The sequence below is a fragment of the Haplochromis burtoni genome, unplaced genomic scaffold, assembly GCF_018398535.1.
Source record: "Haplochromis burtoni strain Fernald_Lab_line unplaced genomic scaffold, NCSU_Asbu1 Contig_209, whole genome shotgun sequence".
NCBI classification, from domain to species: domain Eukaryota; kingdom Metazoa; phylum Chordata; class Actinopteri; order Cichliformes; family Cichlidae; genus Haplochromis; species Haplochromis burtoni.
Window position 1 is genome coordinate 924,565 of NW_024582570.1, and position 26,048 is coordinate 950,612.

Here is a 26,048-nt window from a genome sequence, read left to right on the forward strand (position 1 = left end):
CATCAATCTTACCAGTTTCTTACCAGTTACCTATCTGTCATTTGGACTTTTTATTTTTTTTTCTTTCAAATGCAGACATGCACAAATTCCCTTCTTATCTTGAAAACAGTCAAAACCTTTTTCCCGCAGTGCCCAATTTATTTCATTTAACAGGCAGAAAATATACTGTTTGTTCAAACCTTGCCTGAGTCCTCAGCAGCAATGACTCCATCTGTAATTCAATTATGGAAATCAAAGAGGCCTGTTAAAAAAACCCAAAGCTTCGTGGAACCGAGCTTCAGATTTCTTGGAAATAAGAGACGATGAGCATGACGATGAGTACTCTGGTTATAATCAGGATGTTGAACAGTAAAATGTCAAATGAAGTGCAGGAATCAATTAATAGCTGCACCAGCTTATTATGTTCTCCTGTTTTGGATAGACCAACAACTAAGAACAGATAGAGTGCAAATGTGCATTTCATGTTACATGCCACAGAAGCTGACTAGTACAACTGAATCCTGACTCCTGATCTATCTCATGCACATATCCTCAAGTATCCATGGCAGTGAAGTAGTGTTTATTAAATTAAATGCAAATTTGGATTGGATTATGACCAGCAGCTGACCGGCTAGCTCTTTGGTGCACATAAAGACACTTTGTGAAAGCATCTTTCCTAGAAACTTTTATGAAACCAGGATTCACATGATGGGAACAAATCTCTTGTCAAATAAAACTTTCACTTTGCCCTAAATCTAAATAACAAGAAAGGTTCATTTTATTGGGAAACGATTTGTTTTAATGATGCACAGTTTCAGTGACTGTGTCTTTCATATAGAGATGCATGCTAAGATTAGACCACAGATTAGCAGACAGGACATCTGCATCCTGTCAGAGATGCTGGGAGGTGACACATCTGTTGGAAACTGTCAGCTGCCCATTCACGTCATTACAGAGGCTGAGTGGGGAAAGGCAAGCCACTCTGGGACTCCTATATATGGGTTCAACTGGAAGTGTCCTAAAGTCACCCAGGCTTAAAAGATATCTATAATTCCCTTGTTAGCTATAAGTTACAAGTTTAGTCTGGGCTCCACACGAGATATGCAGGGCAAAGTTTTACTGCTGGAGTTCTTACATAGAAATCTATATTGAGAGCTAGAAAATAAATAAATCACATTTTGTTATGAAGTATGATGAAATGAATACTTCTCAAGAAATTTTAAGCAAGAAATAAAATAGGAGCTTTGTGTAAAAAAAAAAAGCAAACAACCAAACAGAAAACAAAACAGAAGAACTACTTAGAAGAGTTTTTTCTGTTGAATAGCTAACCATAAACACGTAAATGCATACTCCATTTTAATAAACATTACTGGGAAGGATATACACTGTAAATAGTGTATATCCTTCCCAGTAATGTTTATTAAAGGAAGGCTGAGGTTGATATTTACAATTGTCCTCTGTGAAATTCACAGAGGACAATTGTAAATATCAACCTCAGCCTACCTCACATCTGAAAATTGACTTCTCCCTTCTTCTACCTTTTGCTGTTGAGATGAACTAGATGTGAGAATGGTGATCTTTGAGAACTATGAAGGATCATGCAAGTGTGAATAGATCTATGAGCTGAAAGTGATGTTTAGAGCTTACAGAACACATGTGACTGCATCTACAAATCACTATTCCTTCACGACTACCTGTGATGTTTAATAAAACCTCACTACCTCTGCAGGCATTCAGTCACTTTACTTGAAAGTAGAGCCACTGACATTTTCACTAAATATTATATAAGCATAAGCAGCACGCCCCAGCACTGTTGACTAGTATGTGCTGTTGGCAGCAAGTAAGTCCTGGATTTGAATCCACTGGCTGGCTGGAGCCTTTCTGTGTGCAGTTTGCACATTTTCCCTGCGTCAGCATGGGTTTTCTGGCCTGATCCCACAGTCCATGGGGTTACATTAATGGTGATTTTAAATTTGCCACATTGGTTATCGTTCTGTTAGCCCTGCAGTAGAGTGTGACCTATTCAGGGAGTACTCCACAGTTTACCTTTTGGCAGCTTGGATAGGCTCCAGCCTTAAACTGGATAAATAGAAGAAAACGGACTAGAGTAGATGGATTACAGAAGCCATTAAAAAAAATAATTAACATGGATTTTCCTTAAATCTATCAACATTTTTCTACTTTCAGTTGCATCACAAGGTGTTGACAACAGGTATTTGATTTTGCAGTTTTATGCTAGAACATGCTTCGTTAACACAGCAAGTGTAAGTAGATGTGTTAATTATCATGCTCTGCAGTCACTGTATATATGGAACAACTAATTTAAAGAACCGTAATGAAAGCAGGCCACTTACAATAAAACAAAATATAAGTCATAATTAAAATGTTACATTTCTAAATGCTTTTCATATACTTTTAACTTCATGATTTCTCCAGTGCCTTCAACACCATTCTTCCCTCGATTCTAAAGGACAAGCTGGTGAACTCTGGAGTGGACCATCACCTCACTGCCTGGATTTTGGACTACCTCACCGACCGACCACAGTATGTGAGGACTCAGGGCTGTGTGTCGGACAGGGTCGTCTCCAGTACGGGGGCCCCACAGGGAACGGTTCTGGCTCCGTTCCTCTTCACCATCTACACTGCAGACTTCTCCCACAATTCCACCCAGTGCTTCCTGCAGAAGTTCTCTGATGACTCTGCAATAGTCGGCCTCATCACTGATGGGGACGACAGGGAGTACAGAGGACTGACCCAAGACTTTGTGGACTGGTGCCAGCTGAACTACCTCCAGATCAACGCCAGTAAAACCAAGGAACTGGTGGTAGACTTCCGCAGGCACAAGCATTCTCCACTGCAACCACTGAACATCCAAGGTATGGACATTGAGGCTGTGGACAGCTACAGGTACCTTGGTGTTCATCTGAACAACAGACTGGACTGGACTCATAACTCAGACGCCCTCTACAGGAAAGGGCAGAGCAGGCTGTACCTGCTGCGGAGACTCAGGTCGTTTGGAGTGGAGGGCCCACTCCTGAAGACCTTCTATGACTCTGTTGTGGCTTCTGCTATCTTTTATGGTGTGGTCTGCTGGGGCGGCAGCATCTCTGCTGGGGACAGGAAGAGACTGAACAGGGTGATCCGAAGGGCCAGCTCTGTTCTTGGATGCCCTCTGGACCCAGTGGAGGTGGTGAGTGACAGGAGAACGGCGGCTAAGCTGTCATCCCTGATGGACAACATCTCCCACCCCATGCAGCAGACTGTGACAGCACTGAGCAGCTCCTTCAGTGGGAGACTGCGGCACCCACGGTGTGGGACGGAGAGATTTCGCAGGTCTTTCCTCCCCACTGCTGTCAGACTCCATAATAAAAACTTTAACTGATCAAGCACACACATCCATACATATGCAATAATACTAAGTGCAATAATCTTTCTGTCATCGTTGTATTTTTACTCAGTTGTATATAGCATTTGTATTTGTATTCTATTTTTATCTTATTGTATATTTATTTTATTTTATTCTACTGTATATAGTATTTTATTTTATTCTATTCTGTACAGTTGTGTACTGTATTTATTCTTATTGTATTCTAATTTTTGCCTCATAACTTTTGCACTGTCCACTTCCTGCTGTGACAAAACAAATTTCCCACGTGTGGGACTAATAAAGGTTATCTTATCTTATCTTATCTTACCTTATGTTATCACTGTCACTGCTTTTGCCGAATGAATAGTCACTTGAGTATCAAGAACAGGACTAAAGATGTCACTAATGTCACTAATGTTCAAGAAGCCTAAAAACCAGACCACACCACAAATAAAAAATGTTCAGTCAAATAAAAGTCAATGAACTAAATTCCTGTGTTCATATAATAATGGGATATTTATTCTCTCTACTGTGCGTGTTAGCCATTGGGATATTTTCATACCTTTCTAATAATGCTGGGTCACAAAATGACCCACTTTTTAAAATGTATTAATATAAGGTGTCAGAGCTTTCCCTGACCCAAATGGTAAAACACTTAGTGTTTTACCATTTGGGTAATAAATGCCCAACAAACTCAATCTAGGTCACCTGTACTAACTCATGTAAGTTTGAGCAGTATGTAACACTCTGTCATACTGGAAATTAGTGTGAGGACTGAGCTTCTGGTAGGATCTTCAATGATGCCACACGCTGTGAGGTATGAGAGAAAATGTTTCCTGCTGACCTATATTTTTTCATGGCTATTTGTTTTCATCAAAGCTTAATTTCAGCAGCTGCTCCCTTCCTCTTCCCATACCTGGCACACTCATTACCCACACGTAGCAAACACTATAAGGAAGCATTCTCATTAGTCACTGCAGCAATGAGACCACCTCTGTGACACAGCCAATGAATATTTAAGATCATCTTTACTGAGATTTAACTTCACATTTAATGAGGCCAACATAGAGACCTGCTGGTGACTGATCTCCCAGGAATATGGGTCAATGTAAGGGAAGACAAGACAGATTAGTTTTATATTTGCACAGTTATGACAATACTGTGATTTGTTCCTGAGAATTCATTTTAAAAAGGTATTGATTCCATCCTGTTTTCTAGGTTTATCGTATGCCACTATTCTGCATTAATCTCTATAAGTTGAATATAATATATAAATATAGTTGGATACATTGTAGTCCATTAGATTATATTTGTGCATGTCAAAGTTTATATGGGTTGCCATGCTTCACTCAACATGCATGACATGTGTTACACTTGTAGGGATAGTAGATTGCATTTACTGCCGAAATAGATGTTTCAGGTTGCTAGGTATTGGGATGTGAAGCAAATTTTCCCACTCATTGCAGGTCAGCTTTGTTTGCTCGGTGTATTAATGGATTATCTGGGCTTATTTAAGGGCCAATGTGTGCTGCCGTGGGTTTCATTCAAAATAAAAAACACCTGGGGAAAGTTATTAGCATAAACAGTAGGAAAAAAATAGGTTTCATTGGTTTCTCTTAAAATACAGTTAGCTTTAGGCTAACCACCACTTTAAAACCTTAGACTCAAGATGAGAAGACAGCAACTTTGTTTCCTTGATGCTGTGTAATGAATTCAATGATGACACTTTAAAGTAAATGATGTTGACATCATTTCTCCCTCAGCTTTTTTCAGCCTATATTGCTTAAGGTCATAATTCCCTTTTGCATTTTCATAGTTCATTGGGTGCTCAAAAGAGAACCCAAGGCAGCAAAAGGAATTACATAATTTTAATTGTGCCTTTTTATTTTTTTTATTTATTTCAAACATTTTAGCAATGAATGAAAAACTAATCTCCTCTATTTTGCCATTCAGTGTGATTCACTTTACCTGTATAGTCTGCATGTCCATTCATTCATTCATTGCTCTTTTTCTTGTTTTTTTGTTTTGTTTTGTTAGACTTATTTATTTTTTACTTTATTTTCATGAGTTTTTACACTCAACCTGGACTTGTATAGCAAAAACACAAAAATACATTCTGTAAATAATGTATGTGTGTCTGTTTGTTTATGAACTTTACTGCAGGTCAAGAATGTAAAACTTATTTGACATTGTGGCCCACATACAGCTCACTTTTATCTTAAGTGGGTTGAGCCTTTCTGCCAGTGAATTAAATTTTAACTGCACATTTAATCACAGCGGTATCTTAATATTAGAAAAAGGAGAGCGACTTCAACGGTTTTTCCACATGATAAAGAAATGCTGCTGTAGTAAATGAAAGAAATGTATCAGCAGAATTGTTTGGGCTTAAATTATAAGAAAAAAATGTGAAAAATTACAGAGAAAGTTGCCCAGACTGGCCTGTAATTATCTAATTATGAATTACCACTCACTATTTATTTATTCTGGTGGGGATGGGAGGGGGGCATGCAAAAGTTTTAAAAATTCATTTAAAAGTCAAAAAAATTGTGCACTCTTTCACACATAGCATCCAGTGGGCCGGACTGCAGTCTTTGCCAGCCGGTTCTGCCCCGCGGGGCTTATGTTTTACACCCCTGCTCCAGGTAATTGAAGAAAATACGTACAGCACACAGTGCGTATCCACGCAATTACAAAGTATAGCACTATATCTCGAAAAGGTCGAATGAATAGAAATAAATATTTCTATTAGTTTTTTACAATTCGAATGTAGTGATGTCATCAGCTTTGTGGCTGACGTAAACAATCTGCGCCGAGAAGCTGAAGAGAGATGGCGACAGCTCAGGCGAAGCTCGACAAAGAGAGCGATGACTGCTCTCTGCTGCCTTTAGTTCATGATATTATTAAATGGTAAGAGTATTTATTGGTTCGTGTGTTGTCACATTGTGTGCTGTATGCACGGGACAACACTTGCTTGTCTCAGTCGCTTGGTGGAGTTGCTATGTTGTTTGCTGTGTTAGCTGAAGCTAATGCCGATAGCTACAAATGTTACGTTAAGTGTCTGCAATAACAAAGCAGACGGATGACGCACTCTTCTTTTCCCCCATTTGCTTAAAGCATGGACAAAGACAACCAGGATGTCCTCCAAGAACTTAGTAAACTAAAGGCAAAGATCCAGGAGGCTCGAGAGCAGATCTCCAACATGCCGGGGATAGACAGCAGTCCGCTGGAGCAGCAGCAGCAGCTGGCCACGTTGCGGGAACAGGTTCGCACCAAGAACCAGCTGCTGCAGAAATATAAAAGTTTGTGCATGTTTGACGTGCCAAAAGCATCGTGAGACTAAAAGACTTGGTATGCACGCAGTATGGAGGTGGCGTGATTCAGGAACACCGGATGGACATTGAAATAATAACCGTCTTTTCTTTAATTGTGTCGGACTGCAACATGTTTTGAACTTGTCTTTGTTTTGTGTTACCACAGCGCAAATTTGTTTATATGATATTTGTATTAAATTGGGATTTTTCGCTTTTTTGAGTCCCATGATATTGATACGTTGTAATAAATTGTATTTTGTATAAGCTTCGTCCTTTAAGGTTATTCGGAATACATAAAACAGACTATGAACCACGGCGAGCTTCTTAAGGGCTTCTTGCAGTTTTAATCTGCATGTGAATGACGTGTCAGGATGATGCAACAAGTGCATTTTAACAGATGGACAACATTTTTCTAGTTAAGGGAAACGGAGATCTGTGAAGAGTGTGAAGCTTTGTTTTTAATGCAACTTCTTGGAGATTTGCTTGAAATGAAAAAGAAGGGGAAGGCAGACTATAAAAGTAACAAGTTTTATTTTCTTATGCAAAAGTCTGGGTAGACAATAAATACACATTTAGCATTAAATTTGATCATAATGGAACAATCAAGTTTCACCATGGTTGAAAAAGTACAGTGAAGTGTAAACATGTTTCTTCTTTCCTCAAATGCTGCTCTTAGAAAGTTAAAATAGAGACAGATTTACAGCATTTTCAGAGCATCTACTGCACTACACAGAGATTTATGAGCCGAGCTAGTTCACAAGTCTCAGCCCAGGCTGCACCACTGTGTCAGTTTATGGGCTTACATATTCCTTGTCAGTAAACTGGCTATCCACCACGGCTCCTAACCCTCACAGAAAAGTCTTTCACAAACTGGCAAATGAACTGTCAGCATATGATGCAGCCTTTCTCTTTGGCTTGGCTGCCGCCTACAGCTTTCTCCTTTATGTACATCAAGTCACTGTGCACGCTTGGTCTCCGTGCAAACGGCGCCACTATTCCATATGCGTTCCCGTCCTTGCACTTCTTGTTTTTGAACGACTTCCTGTGGAGAACCTCGCAGTACTGGAGGGAAACTTTGCAGTGTCGGTCGGGGCTCATTTCGTTTGGCAGCTTGGCCATGGTGAAGAGAGTCTGAAACATTTGGTCTACGTTGGTGTTTTTCTTTGCTGAGATTTCAAAGTATGCGCAATGTTCGTCCCCGCCAACCAGCTGCTCAATCTCGTCGTCTTGCACCTCACGGTAAAAGTCCCTGTCACACTTGTTGCCGCAGATGACCAGCGGGACGTCCACGTTCTCCTTGGTTTTGTTTCGCAGGCAGGACTTGGTCTCGTATATCTGGCGCTTCAGGCGCTGCACCTCTTGGAAGGAGTCTCGGTTATCGAGACTGAAAACCAAGATGAACACATCACCTGGAAATACAAGAGAAGGTATATTTGAATATCAAATAAAATTATAATAACAATATTTGACTGTAATTAATTAAATGCATGGTCAAAGCTTCATGTGTCTGCAAAACTCAACTCACCAGTAAGGATTGAAAGCCTCCTCATTGCTGGGAAGGGATGGTTCCCAGATGTGTCCAGAATGTCCAGCTGGTAAACGTCTCCCTTGATACTGTAGAATTTCCTGTGAAAGTCCTCGATAGTAGGCGTGTACTGGTCATCAAACCTCTCGTTGAGAAACCGAGAAATTATGGCTGTCTTCCCAACTTTTGTGGAGCCCAGAATCACCATCCGATGGCAATTCTTGGCCGGGATGTCGAACTCGTTTTCGGGCGGTGACATTTTCTTAATCATGATTGCAGCAGATGCACCCGTTGGCAAATGGTGCTCTGTCAAAGCGATCGTTCAAAAATCCTGTCAGTGATGTGAGGGCTCTAACCTCGCTCTCTGTCTGAAGCCAGAGGAGAGCAGGCTGAGAATTTATGGAGAAGGCTTGCCGCGCCTCCAGTGCGTCATGCGTCACCCTACAGCTCTCAGAGCTGGAGCAAGACCTGGAATTAGTACTGTTTTTGTGCGTCAGCCCTTTCTACCGCTCATCAAAAGCAAACACGAGTTTGTTTTCAGATATAATGCTTAACTGTTTCAAAGTCTCGCCATCAAATATTCCTAATTTCACACATATCGTTTACTTTTTTCTTCACATTTTTTATACAAATCTAGAAAAGGCAATCAAATTATTCACACATTTATTCACAGTGTGTGCATTATAATGAGGCATGGGACTGCAATAACATTACTGCCTTTAACCCTCTCAAGGCAGGCGTTGCCGATTTGCAACAGTTAAAAACTAACAACCTGATTACCCCACATACATATTTTATGAGGTTTTTTTACTCAGAAGTACCACTGCAGGACTTGGTTGTGCATTAGCAACAAAAAGTTTAATTTGAGCCTGAGAGGGTTAAAGCATTAACCTCATATGAGTATTCAACCACACAGTCCAAGCTCGGGCAGTTCAGACATAAGTCAAATTTCTTGCAAACAAAAGCTTTATTTGTTCTCTTTTACCACTGGCGAGTAAACAGACTGTACATCAGCAGAAAACAGATGGAACAAGGTTAGGGAAACTGAGAGGGGCGCAGTGATACACGCTTATGTCAAAGGGGTGACTAAAGTGTTTTGTTTTTGTTTTTTTGGGGGGGGGGGGTGATTTTAGTCAGTATATTCCTCCGCATGAACCACCTTGTGTGTCAGCCTGTTTAGAAGATGATTACGTGTTTATTTGTGTTGCTAAATATCTTTAGGTCGTGAGATCATCACGAATGCAAGTAATTCAGGCTACATAAGATTTGGAACACACGTACTCATCAGGTACCCAGCTGAAGTGGGCTACAGCTGGGTGTAACTGGTGCGCTGCAAGCCATCGATACCCATTTCTATTGATTTTTTGCTAGGTATTAATCGAAGCAGCCCAAGATAGAGCCTTCGGTTTGTGACTCAGACTCTGCTTTTCCACTTTACCAGTTTAATCCCTTATCACCTTTCACTTGTCTTCTCACCTGGGAATCATTGTAGAGAGGATTCAAGAAAGAAAGGAAGAAAGTATTGGGTGTTGTCTGGAATTGCTCGTCACTATTCACTTGGGTATTTACTGTGTAAACAATTTTCTTTGATTTGTCTAACTTACAAATGTTGCTGCTGTTGTGTGTGTGTGTGTTTTTTTTTAAATACATTAATAATTTTATGTACTTTTTTCAATAGCAGCCTGAAAAGTTAAACTCAAAGAGTCAATAAATTATAAGCAAGTAGTAATATGATATGACAAAAGTTGTAAAAAAAACCCAACTAATTCTGCATAACGTTAAAAAATAATGATATTTCTATTTATAATCTTTATTTTATTCAGAAATTCAGTTTATATATAAACTGATTTTTTTTAACTCTTAAGTTTTCATTTCTTGTATGAGTGTAGCTTCACTAAGCTGATGCAACACAGCTGCCACCAGGGTTCACAGTGTTGATATATTCAGTCTTGTTGCCCAATACGCTAAATATGCTTGACATAATAAATTATATTTTACCCTATAGGTACAAGTCTGGATATTTACCTTCATTTCACACAAATCCTAAAACTTGCAAATACTGATGACCTTTGTTAGCATTCTGTGGGGTAGGAACGAAATCAGATAGGTGTAGCTAAGCCTGGTTGTTCAGTGCTTCAGTGATGGGTTTGTGTAACCCGGCTGGAGTGAACAGTGCTAGACCCTTGACTATTGGTCAGTAATTAAGCCAGTGTGTTCTCAGTGATGTGTATAACATGACACGTGAGGAATAGCTTGTCCAGGCTTAGGCTTCAATAAAAAGACGTGCATGAAAATCTGATGGGTGATTTTAAATACTCTTATTCGCAGGGGATTATTCTTGTTGTTTCCGAGAGTTCTGATTAAGTAATTACAGTTGCATCAAAATATTTCTGCATATTATAGTTCCACATAATCCCAAAATAGATGGTATGAAGAATGTAAATACACTGAAAGATGTTGACGTTTCTTGGTTTCGGTTGTTTTTTTTCTGATGAACTTTATCAGAGTATTTCCACTGCATTTCTGCTGGACTCATATCGGGACTTTGACTCAGCTATTTAAAAATATAATCTTTATTTATCTTTGGCTATCTGTTTTTATGATTATTTTTCCTGAGGGTTCTCAGCATCTCACTTTATGACCCACTTTCTTGGAATTTGCTGTTGGGTAGTTGGGTTTTTTGTGAGAGGCGTGTCTGTTTCCTTATAGCCCTGCCATGCACACCACTGAATAATAATGGTGAATATGAACATTAGCCTGTGCGAGACATTCTATAGAAGTTACCTTGGGTCCCTGTGACCTCACAGACTATGCACTCTCAGTCATGCCTGGAGCGCAATGTAATTGAATTTTTTTCCATTTGTACAGAGTTTGTACACACTCTGTCTGAATACGGACTGATATAGGTCACATTCTTCAGAGGTCAGCAGTCATCTCTTCTGTTCATGTCATGATATATTTATCAAGCATTTGTTGACGATCAGACTCTGAAGGAGCCGTGTGATTTCAATTGAAACAGCCCTGTTTCTCTAGAAGTTGTGATGCTGTCCCATTCATCCACTGATTCTCTTAAGTGCACATCAGATGTCAGGTAAAAACTTTCCCAGCTAACACTGGGTGAGAAGTAAGAGATGTGATTTTACCTTAAAAATGATAAGTAAGGATTTATCTTTAAGCATTAACCAATGTTTTTGTTAAGCGACTCAGTAAGTTCATAATAAATTCAAGTTCATAATGAAATATGTTTTTCATAATAGATATTTAGCAAATAATTTCATTTCTTGGTAAAACCTCACATTGAATGGGTCATGGTCAGAGCTTATTTGCTTAGCCAGATGGAAAGAAACATCAACATTTTCACAGTGAATTTTCTTGAAGCTCAATGACAGATACACAGACCCAGGCTGCTCATCTAAGAGCTAGCTCAGGGTCAGTCCTAGAACATACTAACACACAGAACATGTGTTTTCAGGCACCATGTCTTTGCATGTGTTTTTACGCTTGTCATAAAACATGAGCCGCATGCACTGACCTGTCTACATGGCTGTCGGTAGAGTAAACACACCAGCTCCAGCCCACTCAGACCACGGCCAGTCACACACATTAGGCTCATTTCCTTCTCAGCCATGTTTGCCTTCATCAATTAGTAAAGAGAACACAGAGGAAAAAGGAAAAAAAGAGATAGTGTGATTCTCTATGAGGACAGAATGCTTTATAGGCAATGTAAAAACAAAACTGTGTTATTTTGGTCTGGTGAGAGGACTGAACTCTTCACAACAGACCTACGTTTTGGTGTTATTTTGGGCATCTGAATAGGCGCACTAAGTGCATGCTTTATTGTGAAGAAACCAGTCCAGTTCAAGAAAAATAGAATCTCGAGTGTCCTTATTTTTGTCAATGACAGCACCATAAAAACTGACAACACAGCTGCGGCAGACGGTGGCGACACAGTCTGAGTCTTTTTGCTGAGAGGAGCTGCAGATATTTTTCACTGTGATTTCTGGCTTGACCTCATTTGTGATGTTATGTATAAAAGGAAGCCTAAGCACTCTCGCTGATTTCACAAACTGCAGCTACTTCTGTAGAATCAAACTCCCTACGCCAGAAACTACACAGAACACTAAGATTTTCTGCACTATGTCATCATCCTCATTCTTTTCTATGGCAGCGTACACGCATAACACACATTTACTTAGTGACTAATTAATAATTGACAAGAATATGAGCATGTGTGCACATAATTGTGTGAATGAGTGTGTTGGTGGAAAGAGATGGAGTTGGTTCATATTGACTTGTATGACTAATCTGCCCTTGAAACCTAAGAAGTTTAGGAATAACTCTGGGGCGAGGTCTACCCTGGCTAGGTTGCCAATCTGTCAGAGGGCTAACACAGAGGGACAGACAACCACTCAGACTTGTAGCTAATTTAGGATGCCAAGTTGACCTAATGAGCTTGTGGCATGAAGCAGGTCTGTTTCATGGAGAGCGTACAGGCTTAGGAAGACCATGCAACACCCACACAGAGCCCCAGTCAGCCTTGATTCAAATCACTGCAGCACAGCACTAGCAACCCCCCCCCAATTATAAAGCCATTTTTGAAAAAATTGTTAGTTAAATTTCTGGGTCGGGGATGAGTTCCTGCCCCAAGTGGAGGAGTTTAAGTATCTCGGGGTCTTGTTCACGAGTGAAGGGAGAAGGGAGCGGGAGATCGACAGACGGATTGGTGCAGCGGTTGCAGTGATGCAAACACTGTACCGGTCTGTTGTGGTGAAGAGAGAGCTGAGTGTAAAAGTGAAGATCTCAATTTACCGGTCGATCTACGCCCCTACCCTCACCTATGGTCACGAGCTGTGGGTAGTGACCGAAAGAACAAGATCGCGAAATGAGCTTCCTCCGAAGGGTGCCTGGCCTCTCCCTTAGAGATAGGGTGAGAAGTTCGGCCATTCGGGAGGGGCTCAGGGTAGAGCCGCTGCTCCTCCACATCGAAAGGAGCCAGTTGAGGTGGTTGGGGCATCTGACAAGGATGCCTCCTGGGCGAGGTTTTCCGGGCATGTCCCACCGGGAGGAGGCCCGGGGCAGACCCAGGACACGCTGAAGAGATTATATCTCTCGGCTGGCTTTGGAACACCTTGGTGTTCCCCCGGATAAGCTAGAGGAGGTGGCTGGGGAGAGGGAGGGCTGGGCTTCTTTGCTTGGGCTGTTGCCCCCGTGACCCGGCCCTGGATAAGCGGAAGAAAATGGATGGATGGATGCATAGTAAAATTTCCTATTACAGCTTCTACATTTGTTGCAAGCAGGACATATTGGATGAGATGACATCAAAATATAGATTTAGATAACATTTTTGTTTTAATTGTGTATAGACACAAGGCAGTTCATGCACACTCCATTATGCACAGGGTTATTGAAAACAGAAGAAAAAGAACTACAGGACAACAGTTGATTTAGCTCAGGTATGAGTTATGATGATTGGGCCTGCAGGTTTTTTAAATTTTATTTTTAAAAGCTTCTGAAGCTCTTTATGCTCCTCAAAGACCCATCAGAAATATTTGATGAATTTTTCCCCCTCCATTTCAAACCTTCCATTTTGCAAAATAATAGGTTACATACCCCAATAAAAGTACTGTGTATTTATCCATGGAATTTGCCTCTGTTTACTAAAGATGAATATGTAGCAATGTGCTAATGATCCTGCAAGTGACAATCACAAGATGATAATTATAAGATGGTCATTTGGTTGTTTTTTTAAATACTAGAATCAAACTGTGTTTACATGGCGTGAGGCTTGGGCCTGTTGCGTGTCAGCCCAAGCTATCTCAGAGAAAACCTGTTGAATGAAACAGGGGCCTGTGATTTCCAGTACAAAAGCTTCATATTTCAGAGCCAATCAGAGCACCGGACTCAGTGCAAGTTTACTTTGCCAGCCACCTTCATGTTTGAACAATCTAACAATCTGTCAACCACATTATTATCTACAACAACATGCAAGCTGATGTCGTGCTCTCTGCATGACGTAGAACATGCGGTTGTAAATATGAAACAACAAAACATCTCCCTATATGATAATATGGCTGCCAGTCATAAGTAGGAAAACGCCAGTGTTTATGGCATTTAGTGACCTGTTTTAAGGACTTTGCTGGGCATCACAGTAGGAGGGAAATAAAACAAGAAAATTATATCCTTTTGAGAGATGTCCACGAGGACGGAACAACTTGTTCTATCAGCAATGTTGCTTCAGCTTCTCTCTGTGAGTAATCAGTGATTTGGCGTTAATGATTTCACATACACTGAAGTGGTTCAAAAGGTTTGTGTTTTTTGACCAATCTGACCTGGAAATTGTCTTGTCTGGTGGTTATTTTCCTCATGGCAGTAAATGTACAGACAGCCACATCTCATTATGTGCACCCAAAGACCTGAACACACCATAAAACATTAGACTCTCTCTCAGGTCACAATTATTATGACTCCCTTTAGAAAACAGTAAAGGCTGGAATAAATCCCAAATGCTCATCAGCTGATATAAAACACAGAAAATGGTGAGAATATAGAGTCAGTCTTTAAGTAAGTTCACATCAATGCTTTGCATTCCAATTTTGCCTTTTTAATTCAGTATCACTTATCCTGAGCCCAGTTTCCAGAGTCTGTGGACAGTTATTTTCTTAAAAATAGCTCAGATAAACACTCTTCACCAGACTGCAGGCCAAATCTGACCCTTTGGTTGTCCCTGACCAGCCTACGTTAGGTGGATTTCAAAGAAAAAAAGATTACACATGCACATCTGTACAAGTGACTACAACTTCAGTGTAAACGCAATACAAATAACTTTTATTAAATGTGAGTTTTGTAGGCCTGAAAACTATGAACTCACACTAAAAATAAAGACAGACTGAAGCACAATGTGGAGTTTTTATCAAGACATAGACTCCTAAATATTTATCTGCTGAAGTTAGAAGTAAGGTTGAGTGCTTATTCTGTGGAGATTGCTGTGTTTAACAGTTTGAATCACCATTATGAGACTACCCATGAAGAGAAATACAACAACTTGACCGATAGTGACATCTGAGCCTTTGCCAGCAAACCTGAAAAAGTAACAAGGACTTATTTTTATCCAAGCTTTACACATCCAGAGATGGAGCTGTCAACACCAGCTTTGTGATTTCCCAACAAATCACTAAAAACAGTGAGCCATTCTCTGGAGAGTATAACACAGAGTGTTTGATGAACTCTGTCACGCTAATATTACCTGAGAAAAAATGCCCTGTATTTGTATAGCGCTTTTAGAGCATCCCTCTCCAGGAGAATGGTAACAATGATGGATCAAGGACTTGACTTTTTCTTCTTGGTTCTGGACAAGAGCTGTGATATCCTACTATAAAGTTAAATCCAGATACAGATCCTGTGATGATCACCCGTCTGCCGCCCTGCTCATTTCCACCTCAGACACTAAACCTGACTGCAATTCACTTGCTCAAGCTGAAACAAGGTCAAGGTCAAGGTTCTCTATTTGTCACATGCATAGTTATACAAGTATAACACACAGTGAAATGTAGCCTGACACGCTCCTCGACATGTGCAAAAAAATTGGGGGGGGTGTAGAGGAAGAACATTATATATATATATGTATGTAGTATATACATTGGGTGAATGTGCAGTAGTAGCAGCAAGCAGGTGAATTCTGTACATTAATATGAATAGACATCTGACTATTTTACAGGATAGACAATATAAACATATTGAAAATTAAAGGAATTGAAATGTACATTGTGCCTTGGTTTAGTGTCTGGAAGAGTCCTGTCTCAGTCAATTATAGATGATGTGAGAGGGCGGGTGTGTGTGTTTAGGGCACGGATGGCTTGGGGATAGAAGCTCCTCTTGAGTCTCTCTGCCCTTGCCCGGAAGATGCGGAACCTTCTACCAGATTGCAGAAGTTGGAACAGTTTGTTGCCAGGATGGGACGGGAATTCTGTAACTGAACAAGAAAAAAACCTGAAAAACTGAAGATTGAGAAATAAACTACAAATAAAACTGCAATAGCACTTTGTATAAAGTTGAAATTCTTTGAATTTTTGCAAAAGCATGCACATTTTGCTTACAATTAATTTTAGGAATTTTGATGAAATTGTGAGGCCTTTTCTGTGTTTGGTTGTCATCCTGTGCTGTTTCATCTTCTCTTTGTTGCTCTCCCTTTCTCTGTGTGTGTGTTCATGTGTATTTGTGCGAAGACCTAACCATGCCTTTGTGTTTCAGGGACGGGATTCCTTCTGCCTCCCCACCCTTTGTTCCTGTGCACCTGAAGATGAAGAGCTCACCTGTTTGTCATGGATGAGTGGAAATCCTAATCACCTGAGCATTAAACTCACAGGGTTAGTGAAGCCGGTTCCTTGTGTTTATATTTTTGCTCTGTATTACTCTGTGAGAACTGGTATTCAGCTGTTTTCTTCTCTGTGCAGAAAAAACGAGTTTCTGAGAGAATATATCTGTGTTTGGACCAGCAACCTCTCCCATAAGTCCAGCATTTGAATCCTGCTTGCTCCACTGATTATGACAGATTTCGCATTTTCATTGCCCAATTATAACATATACTCTTATCAGTAGCAGTTTATAAAGAGATAAAAGTAATATTGAGCAGAATTCAGTTCAGAATAGTCCTGGGTCCATCCAGAACAGTTACAGTTTCTCTTATTGCCCCTTGGGAAAATTAATTGCTCATCTCTGCTCTGCATGCTGCCTAATGAAGGAAATTCCATAATTTCCTTCGGGATTAATAAAGTATTCTGATTCTGATTAACACCAATTGTTATCTAAAATTAGGAACCATAGGTCAATATAAAGCATCTTAGCATTTTGGTTAGTTATAAAGTTGATGGAGACCAAAAAGGAATAAAAACAAGGTTTCTATGCTAATCTTTCTTTAGCTTTGTGAAATGTTTAGCCATTTCAGCTATAAAATGGCTAAAATATATATTGATTCTGCCTGAGGTTTCTTCCTGTTAAAATGGAGTTTTCCCTTCCTACTGTTGCCAAGTGCTTGCCCAAATGGGGTCATTTTCTTGTTTGGGATTCTTGAGGAAATTGTTGTGGTGATTTGGTGCTTTTAAACAAAACTGAATTGAATTGAATAAAATCACAATATATCTGTGTATTTACTAGCTGGGTCATTGCCCAAAGTAAAACAACACAGTGGGCTTTCAGGGGTACCAGGGAAGAAGATTACTTTATCATGACAAAGAAGAGAATATAAGTTTTATTTGACAGTTTAATGTTTGTTAGGGAAAGAGTAGTATCTAGCTATCCTACTCCAATTCCTTGCTGAATTTGATATTCTTAACATAAGTTAATTTGTTCTTGTGAGTTTTGTCTGCAAACAAAGGAGCTCAGTGCACCTTTTGGAAAATTGGCTTGAGGTACTACTTGAGTTTTTCCGTGATGCATCCTACCGACTTGTATCAGAGGTAACTGTCCATTACAAAATTGTTATTACTTCAATGAGCAGTGCAGTCAGTGGATGTGTCTACACGAAGTGATCTTATAAATGCTCAACCTTAGACGTCAGTGAGCTGCTGCCCTTTGCAGCACTGTTTACGTAACTGTAATAGTTCTCTCTAAAGAGCAGGAAGGGAGAAGAAAGGAAAGAGAGAAAGGTAGCAAGTCTTTAGCAAGGATTAATATATTTAACCTCACCTCACACACTCACGTAGGCTCCCTTGTAATACCAAATAGTAATAAAATCAGTTGAGCCACCCTCCAGGTTGTTATGTCAACATTTAACCCCCTCTGTGAGTGCCCAAACCCACAGGCACACACACGTACGCACAGCAAATATTACATAAACTCCCACCAGGTACCTGAGCTGCTGTTGTGTACAACCTGGGTTCTGTGTAAAATTACATTACAATTCTTTTCTTTTCTTTTTTTTTGCATGGAATGAGTTATATCTAATAATTTGCAGAACTCTTTAAATACCTTGTGTGATCAATACTAATTTAGCCTTTTTCTACGTGACTCACAGCTCTTTACAAATGAGTGTGATAACACCACACAACAGAGAATGCCACAGCCTAAACACCAGAGGTTTGAAAAGGACACATTCCCTCTGTCGCTTTGAATTTGAGGAGTTTTTAATCACACAAACCTAATTTGCAGAGATTAACTGCATTTCTCTAGGTTTCCTAATCTGTTTCTTTTTATAGAGATGAAAATTTGCTATTATATGTCATTACTTTCCGTATGCCTTTATTAACAGATTTGTGTGTAAGGGAATATGAAATATTTTCTTGTTCAACTCATTTTAAAAGGTTATTAATTTTTATCTCCATGTGCTTTTCCCCAGAGCAACATTTGCATACATTTGCCTAAAATGGTCACTGATAACATTAACACCTAAATGATTATTAAATGCTTTCCAAGGCTGACTAAGCTGTGAGTCTCCAAAGGTTGTGTGCCACAGAGCTCATCATCATTTAACACACACCTTGTCACGATCTAGCCTGATAAAAGCCTACTCATCGAATGCTGTGCCTGATATTACATTTGTGTCAGAGTCATTCATGATGTGATGGTAATATTAGATTTTCAGTTGCAGTTAATATTAAAACCCCATCATCACATAAAAGTTTTGACTATTAAACAAAAGCCAAAAGAATTCATAGTGGTTATGTGTAAAAGCTGACATATATTGAAATAACCTGGCTTCCATTTAATCCACAGGCATGAATGGGTTAGGTTTTTTGACCACAGGCGTGAATGTGAGCATGAATGTCTAGCTGTTTGTCTGTCTGTGTTAACCTTGCAATAAGTGATGACCTATCACAGGTGTCATTTACCCCGCACTTTGCCCTGTGGTAGCTGGGACTGGCTTTAGCCCCTCTATCACCTTCTGGTTGAACAGAAGAAGATGGATGAATGTGTGGATGGATGGTTGGATTAAGCAGTCTGTTCTGGCCATCTTCTTTGTTTTTGTTTACACCTGCACTGTCTTATTGCCTCCCATTTGGACTCTGTATGATGCCATTTCACAAGCTAGTGAGAGGGCGAGTACTAAGTAGCCAACATGGATATTCCTACTGTTCAGCTAATCAGGCATATATGCATGTTCTTTTCAAATAATTACATAGGCATTATGCACAGGCATGCATAGTGGCCTTCAAGTTGAACACAATTCACCCTTCTTAATGAGCTCTGATATGTGTGTGTGTGTGTGTGTGTGAGAGAGAGAGATTATCTGTGTAAATAAGAAGGCATCAAACGCATCACAAAGCACACATAAATTACAGTAAAACACATTTACTCTACACTTTAAGTTTGAAAGTGAATTGTGTTTACTTTCTCGGAAAAATGTCAATACATGTTACAACAAAACAACTGCAAAGTTACTTCAAATTCTGCTGTAACTTCACTTTAAGATGTAAGGGTAGAAATACTGCAACCATAGAAGAAAGAACACCGGGGAGATATATCAATCCTGACAAGTGTTTGAACAGTTAACACACAAAGGTGCCATGAAAAACAATGCCCGGGGCTCACAGGAAAGAGACTGTGGTTTCAGTCTCTTGTGGCTGATTTAGATGAATTACCAATATGAAATTATCCCACATAATGGAAAAAGGAAAGGCACCCTCGAAGTATGAGTAATCCTAGTTGATTGTGGAACCTTGTGTATTAGCTGGATTTCATAAGGCTCTTTAAGAAGTTTGGGGCTCAGCAGGCTAATGAAAAAAGGATATGTAGTCCTTATAAGATTAACCCAACAAATTACTCTTGGACTGGGTGAAAAACTTAAAATAGTTGAAAACACATAGTTCTAATATATTTGTGTGGAGGATATATATTATGATTATTCGGGGTGATATGGTGATAGCAGACAAACAATCAACAAACAACAAAACTATGAAATCATATGAGAAATCATGTAGGGGGATATTAAAGCTGGGTGATAGGTGAAAATAGCCCTTAGCCCATAACTTGGAGGTGTAGTTTGGAAGTGATGGACCCAGTAAAGGCAACACTGGGTCACTTCAGAATGTTGCAGTTTAGAAATACCAAATAATTGTGTCTTGAATAGTAAGTCAAACAGGATGACCAGCAACAAAAACGTGCATGCTTCTCTGTATTTCACAAGTACATGGTTCCTGAAGCCAAAAAGCATCAAAATACAAATTTACACTGATGTAATAACTTCACTTAGTCCAAGCAATTCTCACCTTTGTTTTGAGCTCCTCACTAGTGTTTCTTTCCATCAGTTCAAACAGAAAGGTTTATTTCAAGCAGCCATCTCCCAACAGTGGATGATGAAATGCTAGATTTGCTACTTGAACTCTGGAAATCGGTGCGATGCCACTTTTGGGAATTCGCATAGCAAGAATTGGACTCGTATTCTGCAGCAGAAGTAATTCTGTGTCTTACTTTTCTGGTCTTTCTTCATTAAAATATCTGACACTTAAGATCATATAATACTGTAAATCTGCAAAAGAAATGTCTTGAATGATCCAGAGTTTTGCCTGGTACTGCAGCTACATATTATTTTGCGTAGGAGTGAATTTGAAATACAAAAGTGTTACTGGAGCAAGATATATTTCATTTGAGTAACATCTTTAGGAAAATGTCAGTGGCTTCTGACAGCAGGTCAGAGCACAAAGCATTACAGGAAGGTTTGCCCTCAGAGCTCAGCTGCAAGCCAGCTAATTAGTCCACAGCATGACAAGTTTGTATCCTGCTGTTCACAACCAGACTTCTCACCTTTGATCCTCTTTTATTGCAGAAGCAGAGTGAATATTGAATTCTTACCTCATTCAGTTTTAACTCTTTCATGCATGAATTATGACAGCCAACAATCTGGATTTTTTTCTGAAGTATTTTTGTTTATCTTTAGCCATGAAAAAAAGATTTTTGAGCTTCATTTTTGTAAACATACTTTTCAAAGAGTTTTGTTTTTTTTTACATGTCCACGTAGTCAGTTCATTGGCTGACCAGTGGGTGGCAGGGTATGTGATACATCAGTGTCCAATGTAGCAGTTTATGTGCAAGAATACCATCAACACTGACACAAATACAAGAAAACAGCCTTTGAATAGCTGTCCACTGTAGTGACCACTATGTGTGAAAGGGCTAACCATGTAGCCACTGTTTCCTGCCAAATGTCATTCAGAAAATAATTTCATGTTTTAGTTCATACAGTGTTTAAAGAACTCGCATCCTCCATATAAACATAATGAAATTTTAGATTCACCAGCATCTTTGTTAGGTATTCCTGTCCAATTGCTTGTTAATACAAATATCTAATCAGCCAATTACATTGCAGCAACATTTAGGTCATGATCATGTCAACCCCATTAGGACAACCTGCTGTTGATGCATGGCTGCCTGTTAATACATTTTGGTTGCTATGCCCCAGTTGTTGCAGTGCAACTGGCACAGCAGACAAACTTGTCATAATAGGACGAGCACAATTGCTGCTAAAAATATTAATAGCAACTCTATTCTAACCTAAGTGTCCTCTTGACTGTGTAACTGAGCCAACATGAGCAACACCAGACCTGAAATAGCTTATCTGACATCAGAGATCATAATTTGTTAAACTACACCAGCACTTTTCTCACTGGTACATTAAAATCTTTTAAAGTACAAAATAAACCGGAAAGTGCTGTAGTTTGATTTTAAATGTATTCTTTATTTGTTCAAGCAACTACACTTTACAACCTAAATGAAAATGAGAAACTGGGGCTGCGTTAGAGGGCAGCGCCAACTAGCTTATAAAGAGATAAAATTAATATTGAGCAGGACTGAGTTCAGAATATTAACCTTATTTCTTAATAAACTTTTTGGTTTCTCATGTGGCTCCCTGGGAAATTCATTTTCCACCCTGAAGAGCTATTATAACTATTATTAACTTTGACCTTTCTAACAATTTTAATACAGTGGGAGAAATAATTGTTTGATGGCCTGCTGATTAGTAGTTTTGCTCACTTAAAAAAAGAAACAAACAGTCTGTAATTTTATGGTGGTTTCATTTTAATGGAGAGAGACAGAATATCAAAAATCCAGAAAAAACACATTACATTAAAGTTTTGAATTGATTTACATGTTACTGAGTGAACAAAGTATTTGATCTCAGAGCAAAATGTGACTTAGTACTTGGTGGAAAAACCCTTGTTGACAAGCACAGCGATAAGATGTTTCTTGTAGCTGGTCACCAAGTTTCCACACATTTCTCTCTTTACAGAAATTCCCTAGATCCTTCAGGATGCTTGGCTGCTGCTTGACAACTCAAAATTTCAGCTCCCTCCACCAACTTTCTATAGGATTGAGGTCTGGAGACTGGCTCGGCTGTTCCATGACCTTAATGTGCTTCTTCTTTAACCACTCCTTTGTTGCCTTGGTGGTTTGTTTTAGGTCATCGTTACGCTGGCAGACCTAAGATTCCACATGACGGTCTTGTCCCTGATGTCCTGTGACATCGCCCATGATGGTGGAGAGGTTGCAACTGCAGAAACTGATTCTGTGGGCAGGTGTGTTTTATATACATAATGAGTTTAGATCAGGAGTATCTGTAATTGAATCATTGATTTGATTGATATAGACAGAGGCCTACTTTTAAATGATTTATAATAAGTCGAGTATTTCACCCGGTTTGTCTTATGGAGCTCATAGTTTATTCATCTAAACCTGGCCTCTGAATTTTTGACCCTGGAGCCAGGAGAGGATAACGCTGCTGAGCTATGCAATAAAGAAGCAAGGACAGTTCTGCTTGTCTGCCCTTCTTCTGTCACTTGATTCACACAGTCTAATGATAAATGCAAGGACAACTCAATAAAGAGAGAAACGAGCACTCAGATACACATACAGTACCATTCAATATTTCAACACAAATCTAGGGAGGGATTGCAGTGAAGATGTGATTATTCAAACAGATTAAATGGTGTGAAAAGTCCAAACCCCATTGTCTGTGTGGAAATGACCAAAATAGAATTTCCTCTCATGTTCTTGTTGCTAAATTTAGCAACTATGTTTGGACCAAGTGGTACAACAATAGAACACAAGGTCATGTCCTGCAATCTGTGTGTCAGTGCCTAGCTGCAACTCTTGGGCCCTGAAGAGCCATTACCAACAGCAGGAGGACAGGGTGTACTGAGAAAATGACAGACTTGGTCAATACTGGCAGCCTGTTAGCCTTGCTGCTGCACCGAGCTAATTATGTATAATTGGCCCTCACTGCTTTGAGTGCATTACTGGCACCATGACTCCAGGGATGAACATTATCGAGAAACTGATGTTCTGTAATGTGAGACTGAACTCAGAGTTGAACAGGTGCAAACATACACGGGCGATTTACATAACTCATGTACAAATGCACATAGATTTCTACATGAACTCATACACACATGCAAATGCTGACCTTCACTGCACTCGCCTACCTGAGCTGTCACCTGAACCCAAGAGCAATCTCATTCTGATCTGCATCATAGCGACTCTTGTTTTCAGGCTATTCTTCATATCTTAAATTGACCCACCATGTTTATGGAGCCTGATAGTGATCAGCATCCCAGAAGATCAATCCCGTGCACCCAGCTTTTCTCTGACCTCAGGGAACCTGGCTACTTAAGCCTTAGCAAGGACAAGTTGTACAGGCGTGTATCTGGCTGAACTCTGTATTACCTGGAAAGACCTTCTCCTGGCTGTGATGAGAAGGATATAATTCATTAATGCTTAAAGTGGAATTTTATTATTTTCTTGATAGTTCTTAAAGTACTTGAAAAGTTAAACAGAGTTTAGCTTATTAGAAAATAGCCATGGATGCTCTATGGATATCCTTATGGAAATCCATGGAGTATTACAGTAGGGCTCTAACCCTTTCATCATTTTCCCAAAAACGCACAAAAAATGTTTTATACCATTAATTCTTACTACTAATTCTTACAACTTACTATTTTAGAGGCTTTAATCAGATATTGAATCTATACATCAGGGGTGGGGCGGGGGTTGGGGGGGTGGGGGGTCTGGAGTTCCCCACCCCTGCTATACATAGTCTGTTGCTGAATTGAACTTTTGTGAAACCCCTTTAAAAGCTTACTGAAGAGTACACATTTTGTGCTACTCAAAAGTTGCATTTAAATCCATACTAGGCATCATTCATATGGACTAGTGCAGGTTCTTGCTCTTGTTGGCAATTTTGTGCTCTAGCTAGCGAGATTATCAGACATCAATTTAAATTCAAGGTGTTGGTGCTGATTAATTACCTTTATACTAGTTTCATATCTGTTTAACTACAAACCAGTTACTTCATTCCTATGGAAGCTTCAAAGATGAACTTAATTTTCCACAGCAATGCATAAAATCTTCTTGATGCTAATTAGCTCTAAAACGACCTTCTTCCTAAGATAGCTATGTGTCACTCAGGTTGCTTTCACTGAACATCAAGCACTCAACAAGCACTCAGAATTTAAAGTTAAAACCTTTTTGTTTTTCTTTTAAAAAGACCTCTCACATTTTTGCACTGAACTTAAGTTTTCAGTTGCATTTACATGGAAATGTAATTTCAAAGAAATTGTTCTGTGATATTACTCCGTGTTCAGCCTGTGTCAGAAGAACACTTCATGAAGACACACATCACCTGCAATGCAGTCAGGTGTTGTCATTCACAGGGGGGGGGGATTTTGAATAGTGTATTGTTCCTTCTGTGTGTTATGTCATGCCACCTTGTTGACCCTTTTACATGCAGTACGAGATGTGATTATTAAAAAAAAAAGCTGGTTTGACTTACTGACTTACTTAGGCTCAGTCTTGTTATTTAATACCCAGACCTTATATTTATGAACATGTACTCATTTTTATGGTTAAGAGAACATGAACTAATGGATACAAATCTGAATATACAACAAAATATCAGCTTCCTCATTCTCACTCACCCTGGTACCTGCTGACAAGGCAAATTATTCAATGGCAGATGTCTAACAAGAGAAGACGCAACAGGCTGAGCTACAATTGATTTGTGTTGTTCAGTAAAGCTGGTAAAAGCAAATCTGTGTGTTAGATTAAAGGGATGCAGGAAGACAACGGAAAAAAGCATTTGCTTGATGTTGCACTTAAATGTGATTAGTCTCGCTATCCTGTAATAGCTAATCGGGTGTCGCACCTCCATCCTTTTTCGATTTTCTCAAAGCCTTTGAAGATCAAAGGAGAGCAGAGACTATGACATTTTCTATGTTTGTTTATTAGACGCATTGAAAAGAAGATTACATAACTTTCAATATGACTGCAGCCGTTAATGCCATAACTGAAAATTAAATATTCCCCCCAGCAAGATTATAATGAAAATAGATTTATTTTTGAGCGCTTGATGTGAAAGTCAATATTCTTTCCTGTTCTGTGCTATAATAAAATGGCTTGATGCGTGTGTACGTGCTTTAACAGGACTATACATTCACAGCGAGGCTGATTTCCAAACACAGGTAGTACCGTATATCCCTATTTGTGTCCTTGGTATCTCAGTTCTAACAAAAAAGATATGCTGTGAAAACTCTTTCCAAGGACTTTCTGTACTTTTCTGTATAACATGAATAAATATCAACTATTAAAATTTTAATAAAACCAGTTAGTTTAGATCTACATGGATGACAAAGAAGGTAATAAGGTCTGCACCACATTCTCACCCCACTCTAATTCAACAACAGCAGATTTTGTATTTGTGGCAACAACTTCAATTTAATTAAGAATATATTTTTATTTTTTTTTCCTATATATCCGTACAAAGGGCATGTCCCACCAGGAGGAGGCCCCGGGGCAGACCCAGGACACACTGGAGAGATTATATCTCTCTGCTGGCCCTGGGAACACCTTGGTGGGGAGAGGGAGGTCTGGGCTTCTCTGCTTG

At 39.5% G+C, this 26,048-nt stretch overlaps 2 protein-coding genes across 3 annotated transcripts; one reads left to right on the forward strand and one right to left on the reverse strand.

Annotated features, from left to right (window-relative positions):
* Window positions 1-6,126: 6,126 nt before the first annotated feature.
* med9 (mediator complex subunit 9) lies at window positions 6,127-6,921 on the forward strand. Its single transcript, XM_005936191.2, has 2 exons — window positions 6,127-6,253; window positions 6,461-6,921. The coding sequence occupies exons 1-2, from the start codon at window positions 6,174-6,176 to the stop codon at window positions 6,678-6,680; spliced, it is 300 nt and encodes a 99-aa protein (XP_005936253.1). The 5' UTR covers window positions 6,127-6,173; the 3' UTR covers window positions 6,681-6,921.
* A 97-nt stretch (window positions 6,922-7,018) lies between these two features.
* On the reverse strand, window positions 7,019-8,576 carry LOC102292510 (dexamethasone-induced Ras-related protein 1). Of its 2 annotated transcripts, none has more exons than XM_005936192.2 (2): window positions 8,183-8,568; window positions 7,019-8,066 (listed from the first exon to the last, which is right to left on the reverse strand). In XM_005936192.2, exons 1-2 carry the CDS (start codon window positions 8,451-8,453, stop codon window positions 7,543-7,545), a joined length of 795 nt encoding a protein of 264 aa, XP_005936254.1. In that variant the 5' UTR covers window positions 8,454-8,568; the 3' UTR covers window positions 7,019-7,542. The 2 variants fall into 2 exon arrangements, with proteins under 2 accessions (XP_005936254.1, XP_042082315.1); XM_042226381.1 differs by having other exon boundaries at window positions 7,774-7,992; window positions 8,183-8,576.
* Window positions 8,577-26,048: the final 17,472 nt, after the last annotated feature.